The sequence below is a fragment of the Balaenoptera physalus genome (assembly GCF_965194825.1).
Source record: "Balaenoptera physalus genome assembly, chromosome: 15".
Classification (NCBI taxonomy): Eukaryota; Metazoa; Chordata; class Mammalia; order Artiodactyla; family Balaenopteridae; genus Balaenoptera; species Balaenoptera physalus.
Genome location: NC_138894.1, coordinates 42,653,394 through 42,664,536, shown reverse-complemented (window position 1 = coordinate 42,664,536; position 11,143 = coordinate 42,653,394). Strand labels below are relative to the sequence as shown.

Genomic DNA, 11,143 nt, shown 5'->3' with positions numbered 1-11,143 from the left:
TCCTGGGTCAGGAAGTCAATTTAATGGGTGGGGACCAGCATTTCCCCCCTTTTTGTTGCAGTATTACCATATATGGGGGGGAAGTATACACAGCGTAAGAGTAAAGTGAATTTTCAGAAGCTGGACATGCCCAGATCAGAAAGCAGAACTTGAGGCTTCCCTAGAATATCCTCACCTCCCTTCTGTGACCCCCACCCCTAAGGTAAGGAACAGTGACCCCTATCCTGATTTCTAACAGCTTAGATTAGTTTCACCTGTTTTTGTACGGCATGCTCGCTTTAAGACTGGTTTCTTTTTTTTTTCAGAGAAACAGAAGAACACTGGAGTGCACTGCATGTTACAAGGTAAGTACCCTTGTTATCTTTGTGTACATTACATGTGCCTACTGGGCCATGATATAAAACGCATGTCTCACTGTGGGTCATGTGCAAAACAGCAAACTATGAGGCTCACAAGTACCTTGTAATCTGGCTGGGAAGATAAGATGTTGAGATATGCAAAGGGTAAGAGTACAGGCTCCAGAGGCCAGCTGTGTTTGAATCCTGCCAGGATCTCACAGGTGGTGGAGATGGAATCTGAGCCCGGAATGGCCCAACCCAGGGCCACACCCTCTAGCCTTCAAACCCAACCTGCATTCTCCCTTAGGGAGGAAGAGTCATCTCTGCAGGTTGTCCCGCTACAGTTTGCATCAGTGCCTTGTCCAGAGGAGCAGGTGCTGAATACATGGTTATTGAGTTGATGCAGGTAAGCCTGCCTTGCACAGGGCATCCCAGTTGTGGCAAACAATGAGATTTTCCACCTTTGACGCCCTTTGAGCATGAAGGCTTTTTAAGGGGTGAGGAGCATGGCTCTGAGCAAACTCACTGGAGTGGAATTTGGACCATGAAATTTACCAGCAAGTCGCTAAGCCTCAGACTTGGTTTCCCTGATGATCAAACTGCATAGGGCTACTGAGAGAATGAAGAGAAGGAATCTATGCGGTGTCAGCATAGGGCCGGTCACACAGGATGTGTTTGGCACCTGTTGCCAATATTGTCATTATAATATTGTCCTAGAATTTATCACACGGTAATTAGCTTTACTCATCACTTCCCACCAGACTGTGAGCTCCTTGAGGGCAAGGGCCACGTCTCACAGGCTTTGATTTGCCCTGATTCCTGCCAGATTCTTGATGTCAGAGTTTCCCCAACTTTGGAAAACCACAATCCTTCATTATTTCAAAACAAATCTTGGGAGCTGACACAGACTTTGCTAATAATTTATTTTGCAAAGTAAGGAGAGTCAAAAAGTCAATTCCCATCTACGGCTACCATAATGTGATTTTAAAAAAGAACTTTTAATGCCAAAAATATTAGGAAGCACACACAGTAAAATGGATTTTGAAAAAAAGAGTCATATAAATCTATGTTATAAAACCTCAGTGCCTCGTGCTTTTTCTCTTTTCAAAGCAGACTGGTGGCCACATCACCCACATGGGCACCAGTCCACACCCCACAGTTTGAGAACCTGCTCTGAAAAACGGCCGCTTGGTAAATATTTGTTGAATTACTGAATTCCAGCTACAGCTCCCCAAGCAAGCCTGGGCCTGCAGCCCGCGATGCCAGGGCGCTCAAGCCAAGTGTACAGTATTCTGTGGTCCCAATCGCAGTTCTGTGCTTTCAGACAAAGCCAGGAGGCCCTTTGGACACAGGAACGCATAGTGTTAGCGAATGCTAACGCATAGTATGCTACCAGGAGGTAGCATAGTGTCCTGCGTGAGCAGAGACCGGCATTTGAATCTTGTTCCAGCAGGGATTCTCTCTCCCTAAGCCTCAGCCTGCCCATCCCTCAACTGGGGATGCGGAGGACCTGCCTGTGGGTGATTTGTGAGGATTAAAGGCGATAAAGCACATGAAGGGTTTGGCGAGGTGCCCGGCACACAGAAAACTGCATTGAGGGCGAGTCGCCTGCACCACCTCCAATATGGGGGCCGAGGTACTAAGTAGGAGAAAAGAAGAGGCCTAGGCTCTGGCAGGTGGCTGAACGCCAGGGGAAGGAGGCCGTTCCAGGATCGGGAGCCGTCCACCCCACGACCTCCGAGGAACGAGACCGCCGCTCACCTGTTCGAGGTGATAGTGGTCCGTGGGGTATGGGTCGTGGAGGTGGCCCAGGGTGTAAATCCTCCGGTGCTCACAGGACGTGGGGGAGGAGACTGTGCGAGGAGGTTGCTCCCTCTTCTGAGACGAATTAGAAGAACTGTCCGTAGCTGTCTGTGTAGAAGGAGGCAGCCGGGAGTTAATTAAGAAAACAAAAACCAAACCCGCACAAAAACCTAACACACCGTCTACGCCCACTGGTGGCGTCCCGCTGGACTCCCCAGAATCTCGAGTTTATCCTGGCTATGGGAGGCCGGAGGACCCCTGAAGGGCCAGGTTGTTTAAACACGGCGGGCGCGGAAACACAGCCACAGACCCTGGAAAGCTGGGTTTGTTTTCTCAAACTGTGGGAGCAGTGACCGGCTTTGGGGAAGGGCTCACCGCACCAGGCCTCCTGCTGGTGCGCTCCAGCTGGGTCAAGAATGGTCACCTGTTTGTGGCCCTGGCTGCGAGGTCCTCGGGTAAGCAGAGGAGATGCAAACAAGCAACAGTCAAACCCATGTATTCCTTTGTGGGGCTAATCCCAGCCTGGGGACGTCTCAGAGATGAAGGATACCTCAGGGGTATCACGGGTACTGGCTTTCCAGGAAGAAATTTTGTAATCTTCGGCTCGGAGGCGAGCCTGGGGGGTCACCATCTCTGGAGGGTGAGCGCAGAGCTGTTTTCCCAGTAGAGGCGACGAGTTCAGATTGGAGCCTCCATGATGGTGTCTTAGGAAGGTGATCAGCTAACAGAATGGCCTGTGGCTGTGGACAGAGCACAGGCCCTCTCGCCTCCCTGTATGCCCACCACCTAAGTGTTTCATGCTCCCCGGTGACCCCAGGTGATGGTCACTCTCCACACCCCTGGGGCCCAGGAGCCACATGCTCATAAAGGCTTTGTCAAGTGCAGCTGGCAACTGCCTTTAAAACCAGGGCCCCTCAGAATTCTCACTACACCTTCTACTTCCTTAGAGTGATGGACAACCCCCCCCCCTTTTTTTCTTTTTTTCGCAAATAAATGAAAATATTTTCCTTGATATCTAGGTGTCATATTTCTGGTAAATATCTAGGAACTCCTCCTTGGCTGTTGCTTCTCACTCTTATATTCCCCTTATCGTATTTGCTTATTTATCCCCTTTTATTTTCCTGTTTTTTGTTCATGTCATAGATCCTCCAGAGAGCAAGGCAAGGTTAAAACAAATAGACTAATAAAAGTTATTTCCCCCCCCTCCATTTATAAAGTAATAAATGCTCAGAAAAATGGGAGTACAAGTATCCAGGAAAAAGAAAAGACACCCATATTTCCATTATGCTGCACAACCGACGTTAATTTTTAAAACCTGGTGGACATGTGCAGCATGCCTTTGGAAACCCAACCCTCCTGGATTTTTCTTTGATTCTGTTTGTTTGGTTCATGTGATGCAGGGCTGATGCTGTTTCCAATCCCACAATCCAGTGACTAATTCAGATATGGACACACACACAGTCCTCCCTGAGGCGATACAGAGAGATTTCTGATGGAGAGGTCAGAAAAGATGCTGTCTGTCTCTATCTCTGAAGTTAAGAGCTAAGGGTCCTGTAAGCCTGGAATCCTGGTGAGGCGGCAGGGAAAGAAACTGTGAGGATGAAGTGAGGCAAAACCAAGGGAAGAAGGCCCCCACAGACACCACTTGAGCTTCTGGATCCAGCCAAGCCTGAATCCTGATCCACCCTAAGATGTCCCAAAGATAAGAGCCAATTCCCTTTGATAATTTAACCCAGAATGTGTTGGGTTCGTCCCTTGGGTGCACCTTTCCCCCATTCCCGATTCCTTCTCTGGGGCAGCCTTCCACCTGCATCACATTCCTGGCCTCTCTCTCGCCTCACTCCTCTGCAGCAGGTGGAATGGAACAGGGTGTCCAGAGCCTGCTACTTCCCTCCTCTACCTCTTGGGAGCCACCCAACTGGCAGATTGCATTCTTGGGACTGTGCGGTCTACTTGGAGGTCGAGGGCCCACCCCACTGTGGGGAGGGTGTGGAGACCCAGCGCACGTGTGCCTGGTGGGGCAGGTCTGTCTAATCCTGGGGTCCATTCCTGGAATGTCCACTTCCCACAGGTGTAAGCCAGCACTAACATCAGTAAAGAAAGGTCTTCTATCTTTTTTTCTCAATTGGTTCAGAACTCAGATAGGAAAGAGTTGCTATTTACCCCTCAAATCCCAGTAACTGAAAGAGACCTGACTGATACACAAGAATTTTTACTTTCTTCCAAACTCTGGTCTGTCCTCCAACTCTCACCCACCCTTTCCTTATGTCTTTGGAGATCCTGCCTCCCTCTTTTAACACACCGGTGGTTGTAAGTTGACAGCACGACAAAGCAAACAACCCTTAACAGTCTCACATTATGTGAGGGCTTACGATGTGCCAGGCCCTGGCTACATGTGAACACCACTGCAGGCAAAATATCGTCTCCACATCACACACAGGAAAACAGGGACTCGGAGAAATTCGGGATCCTGCCGACCGGTGGCAGGCAACCACTGGCAGAGCTGGACTGAAATGCAGCCCCTGCCCGCCAAGCCCGGTGGGATCTCAACGCACCACATCGCTGCTTCGCAAGCCCAGGAGAGCCCACACCAGTGCCTGCTCTGTGTTAATCTTGGTGAGATTAATATGAGTACAACTTTTCCAAGTAAGACGGTGTGCCCTGACTCATACAAACCCAGGAGAAAAGAGGATGGCGTCTCAGAATACAAAGGTTTCTACAGATCTCAATAAATACTTTCTGAATGAGTAGATAAGGACCCTTCACTATGATTCAGATCTCAAGGGTTAAACTCTTATCCAACAGCCATGTGCCAGGCACGTCTTAGGTTAGAAGCTACCCTCGTATTAAACACTGTAATATGCACTCGCCATTTAGTTCTCGGAAACTCAGTCAACACATCCGTCACCTGTGTTAGTCACCTGAATCCACCCTGTTTTCTGTGACCTGTGTCCAGCTTAACAATGTAGGGAAAGTCATTCTGAGAAACGAGGCACACCCGCTATTTCCTAGTACTCCTCAGCCAATCAGACTCCCCCTCTGACGCTCCCATCTTTCCTCCCCAGCCCGGACCAGCCTCTTCCCACTGTAAAGTGCAAAGTTTCCTGGACAATTTTCTGACAACTCAGAGAACGTGAGACTGAGAAAGGCCTTTCGAACTCTCCTAATCTGACGACAAATCTGTACAGAGGAGCGGGGGGCCAGAAGGCTGAGGCGTGCCCCCAGTGTACCGCCTCCTGCGGGGAGGTCCCAGCCCAGCCCACAGTGTCCCCGCGCCCGCCTGCTCTGGGCTTAGAGCACGCAGGAGAGGTTCCATCGGAAGCTGAGGCTTCACATCTCTGCTATCAGATAAATCTTGTCAAGGGGCTCAAGTGACCTACCAACAGAAGGAAGGTACTATCAGGGTATCTCCAAGAGAGGCGAGAGGAAAACCTTTCACCACACGTACCTCTGGACTGGTGCCCCCTTCTCTGCTTGTGGAGAAAAGCAGCCACTAGGCCGTGCACATACGCACATCAACAAGCAAGATTCTAGAACATGTCTCTGTTACTCGTGTGCACAAGCTAATGACACCCACCAACCTACCAATCCGAGAGCTTCACCTTCAACCTGGAAGGACTGGCTGCGTTTTCAACTTGCCTTGCTGTTGGGGCAAGGGAATCTCGGAAGTGCTGCAGGTTTGAGCTCAAGAAGAACAAAAGCAGAGGTCCTCTGTGCTTGGGGACCTCAGGCTCCTTAGTGGCGTGGCTTCAGCGGCAGGCTTCCTGAGTCAGAGCAGGCAGAGCCAGCCTTTGATGCCACCCACTATGAACAAGGCCAGACACTGCCACTGCGGCACCGCCCACTTGTAGGAGGTCCCATGTGACGTGAAGCAGTGCACACAACCACTGTCACCTGCAAATGTACCCGCCAAAAAAACTTGCCTCTGGGTTTGGGTTCGACTCCAGCTCAATGTCAATGCCCCTGTTAATAAGATGTCCAGTGGAGAAGCCTGTAACCTAACATGAGGCACTGAACAACAGAAACGTGATGGAATGTTATAATGCTAAAAAACAGGGTCTCAGCCCAGGCAGGCTGATTTGAATCAATTCTCTGCTAATTATAAGTTGTCTGATTTTGGTCAAGGTGACCTCTAATTCCAGTTTTCACATCTGCAAAATGGAGCAAAAATTGTCCTCAGGGTTATTGCAAAAACGAAATGAGATTAAGCATTTCCATTTTCTAAACAGTTACTACTGATTATATAGAAAAGTTACTGATCCTGTGATCAGGTCCCCTTGCTTAACTCATAAAAATTCAAATGCTTTATCCAGTGATTCTCTGAACTTTTCTAAGCAAATCCTGTCACCCACAAAAGATAGTCTGGTCTCCTTTCCAATATTTGTACCTTCTTTTTCTTGCCTTACTACATTTTGCCAGGGTTTCCAGCATGATATGAAAAACCAGAATGGCTCTGTTTGTCTTGAACCTAACTTTGGTGGGACTTCTAATGATTCTCTGTTATATATAATGTTTCCAGATAACTGGAGTGATTATAAAGTCCCCAAAGTTTTGGACTTTCCTGGTGGTGCAGTGGTTAAGAATCCCCCTGCCAATGCAGGGGACACGGGTTCGAGCCCTGGTCCGGGAAGATCCCACATGCCGCGGAGCAACTAAGCCCGTGCGCCACAACTACTGAGCCTGCGAGCTACAACTACTGAGCCCTCGTGCCACAACTACTGAAGCCCACGAGCCTAGAGCCCGTGCTCCGCAACAAGAGAAGCCACCGCAATGAGAAGCACAAGCTCCGCAACGAAGAGTAGCCCCTGCTTGCCACAACTAGAGAAAGCCCGCGCGCAGCAACAAAGACCCAAAGCAGCCAAAAATAAATAAAATAAATTCATAAAGTTCCAAAAAGTTTCCTTGTATTCTAGATTGCTAAGAGTTTTCACCAAAAGATGTTGGATGTAACCAGATGGTTTTTCTGTGTCTATTGAGATGATTACAGTCTTTCACCTTTGTTTCATTAACGTATGAATCAAACAGTTAAACTTTGCTAATCTAAACCATCTTTGCATGCCTGGGATTATGATCTATTCTACTGGTCTTTCATTACATTTGTTTTATAAATATTTGATGTGATTTGGTAATATTTTACTTTTAAAACTTTACATCTAGATTCACAAGTGAGTTTGGCCCCTGTTTTTCCTCTACTTGAGCTCTTCTTGCTCATTTTGGTAGCAGGGTTACGCTAGTCCTGTAAGCTGAGCTAGGCAGTGTTCTACCTTCTTCTATACTTTGGAACAATACCTATAACATGGGAGTTCTTTTTAAAAAAAAATTGAAGTACAGTTGATTTACAATATTGTGTTAGTTTCAGGTGTACAGCAAAGTGACTCAGACACTTACATTTTTTCAGATTCTTTTCCATTATAGGTTATTACGAGATATTGAATATGGTTCCTTGTGCTATACAGTACATCCTTGTTGCTTATCTATTTTATGTACGGGAGTTACGTTTCTTAACCACCTAAATTTGGTCCCCCTTTTAAGGGGTATACCTTTGACTACATTTTCAAATTTTTCTGTGGTTATATTAAAACACATACTTTGAGTAATAAGCTTTGCATGGCCCCTGGTCCTAAAGGCAGTAATCTGAGACAAGAGTTTAATAAGGAAGCACAGGAGGCTGAGAAAAGAAAAGGAAGGGAGGTGGAAGCAAGAGTCAGGATGTACTAACATGAAAGAGTGGCCCCTCCAAGCTTAATAAAGTAGAGACACGACCAGCCTGATCAAGTCCACACTGGTAGGGAAAACACTGGAAGGCTGGCAACCAACCATCGATTTTCTTCTCCCTCTTGGGGATGGAGACAAATGGGACGGATGCCACCTCCAGAGAGGCAAGCAAACAAGTACAGCTGCTTGATCCTCTCTGTATCCCCAGGAGCACATGAGCTGATGTGAACATGCAGCTCGTACAGCCAAGCCTGATCCGAGCAGCCATTTCTGGAGAGTGACAGGCCTATGTGTTTTGAATAAGGCATGGAAAACAAAGTGAAGAAACTGTTTAAGGAGCTAATCTGCGCCATCCAGGAATCATACAGAAACGTTAAGCAAAAATAGCACTACTCGGAGGGAACTGGGAAACCTCGACTCCAGGCCAGGCTAGGCCACATGTCTTGGGCCAGTTGTTTAACCTCTGTGGGTCTCAGTGTCCTCATGTGTAAAATAGGGAGTCGCCCTGGATGATCTCCAAGGTCTGTTTGTTTGAGTTCTAAAAGTTTTATGTGTAATCCTTCTGCCTTCCTCAGAACATTACAGAGGAGTCAAAGTCTATTGCTTAGTTGATTCAAGAGCCACAGGATGTATGCCAACTATACCTCAATAAAAAATAAATAAAATAAGAAGTCATCACCATATAGGAAAAAAAGCTGCAGGATTAATTCAGATTGATAAAAGTAGAATTCTGCCCTGTCTTATAGATGCTGCGGAATTTTTTTTTTCTTGGCTGTGCCCTGTGGCTTGCAGGATCTTAGTTCCCCGACCAGGGATCGAACCTGGGCCCCCTGCAGTGGCAGCGCGGAGTCCTAACCACTGGACCGCCAGGGAATCACCGATGTTTTGAATTTTTAAAGACGGCTAGCTAGTAGTTATGACCCCAATTTGTATTATTTTTACTGCAATCTACCACCAAAATAGATTTCAGCCACTGATACAACCAAAGCAATATTCAATATTCTTCCTATTGCAGGGGCTTCCATTTTATTTTTTAAAAAAGCATGTATACACACGTGCATTTATATATAAGTATACAGCATTCTTCTCAGCCTCGGGCTGGGAGATGAGACTGATCTCATGGAAGTCTGGGCATCTTGTGCTTCTCAGAAGACAGTAAACTGTTCTGGGCGTCAGGAGGCTGCCGGCTCCGGTGGTTTGGCGCTGAACTGTTGTTTCTAACTCTTCAGCAAAGCAGGCCTTTCCCCTCAGTAGCTGTTAGACCGGCAGGCCTGTGGCCAATCCTTTCCCCTTTGGTAAACAGGAACTTGTCCCCCATTCTGTCAACAGGTCGCACTGGCTCACCTGTCCTCAGGGCCTACATTGGTTCCAGGTGTCCTCTTTCAAAGAGGCAAGCAGAGCAGGAAATCTTTTACAGCTCCAGCTAGCAGGCAGTGTGGGTCTAAGAGGCTGCTGGTGGGGGGGAAAGGAGATGACTCTGTCCTAGACTCTAAGACATTATCCTGTCCAGGACCCGGAGGATAGATAAAGTGGGCATTCTTCTACGGTGAAAAACAACAACAAGACCAAAATTCCCACACGTTAAAAAAAAAAACAAGTTTTGGGACTTCCCTGGTGGTGCAGTGGTTAAGAATCCATCTGCCAACGCAGGGGACACGGGTTCGAGCCCTGGTCCGGGAAGATCCTACATGCCGCGGAGAAACTAAGCCCACGCGCCACAACTACTGAAGCCTGCGCACTCTAGAGCCCGTGCTCCGCAACAAGAGAAGCCACAGCAATGAGAAGCCAGCACACTGCAACGACGAGTAGCCCCCGCTCACCACAACTAGAGAAAGCCCGCGCGCAGCAACAAAGACCCAACGCAGCCAAAAATAAAAATAAATAAATAAATTTATAGAAAAAAAAAGTTTTATGTTTCTAAATTTTGAAATTAGGTGAAATTTTGACACGAAAGGAAAGGGCTCTGATAAACCCGCAGCTTAGCTTCACTGGCAGGGCTGTGACCAGGAAGCGGGTTCCAGGTAACCTTGAACATGTACTCTGCATGAATTAATAAAATGGAAATAGTAGTATATTACTATCCACAGCTTAAAAAGATGAGATGATACATGTGTAAGTGAAGAAAGACACAAGTTGGTGGACTACCAAAACGCCTTTGGGTTTCCTGACATTGAGAGCATTTCAAAGCTTTTGTCTGAACCTTAGACATTTAATTGCTTTAATTTATCCACTGTAGGTATTACGTGTTGAATAAAAAGATCCTCCTCTTACTGTGCAATGTGAGCTTGATAATTACTGGCATTCAGTAGATAAAGCCGCTCCCACCCATCTTCTGAGAACTTCCATGCCACCCCATGCGGTGCTGGGTCTCAGCCAGCAGCATTTATGGGACGCTGCTCCCTGGTCTCATGCACAAAGCATAGCTGTCCTTCCCCCAAAACATTTTTGCTTTTCTTAACAAACCCCCATAGATTAGTTTCACCACTCAAACTCTGTAGAGGTAATTTACATTTTCAACCTATTTTCTCTTTTACTTATTCTCTCCCGGCACCACTCTATCCCAATCCCTTAATTCCGAGGGTAAAGACCACAGAAACATTTTTGATCAACTGATCTTCTAAAATGAGACTGGGGCTCTCAGGCGGGCACAAGAGAACCCCATAGTGCCAATGAAGAAGTCAGTTGAGGTTTTAAGCCAATGTACTAGTTGAAAAGTCCATTATTTAGGTGGCTCTTTGGCAATGATGAGAATCTGGTATATTTCATATGCGAAATCTATTGAAACTTATTGAATAGATATTTCCTTTTCTTAAAGTTCTCTGAAAGGCAGCAAGCAGATTTGGGGTTTGCATTCGAGGTGAACAGTGTATGGAACGGAGCACAAGTTGCTTCACCTCTCTGAGCCTTGGGGACTTTATCTGCAGAAATGGAAGTGTCAATAAGTACCTCATGGTCAGTCGTGAGGACCAAATACAGTATCGTACATGAAAGTGCAGGGCACAGTGCCAGGGATAGCTCCACACCACAGTGCCTTTCCTTCTCCTCCCCTTGGGCCAGCAAACAGAAACTCAAAGGAAATATTTCACCCTGGGAAGGTTTTGAGTCCAAAAGGATCAATGATCACAGCTAATTAATGGCAGAACCAAGTTTAGACTCCTGGCCTCTCCCCAACCTCCAAACTCTGCACAAACAGGAGTCACATGCCACTTTACCTTTTAAAAACATCCCCTTTCTTAGAAAATCAGTAAACGAACCCCATTTATTACAAAACTGGTAGATTTGCCTTC

General features: G+C 47.0%; 1 protein-coding gene across 1 annotated transcript in view; it reads right to left on the bottom strand.

Annotated features, from left to right (window-relative positions):
• The window catches only part of SPRED2 (sprouty related EVH1 domain containing 2), a 121,471-nt gene that overhangs the window by 3,454 nt on the left and 106,874 nt on the right, over positions 1–11,143 (bottom strand). Inside the window, exon 6 of the mRNA XM_082426649.1 lies at positions 2,100–2,249. Coding sequence (XP_082282775.1) covers positions 2,100–2,249 — 150 coding nt within the window. The remainder of the gene's footprint in view (positions 1–2,099; positions 2,250–11,143) is intronic.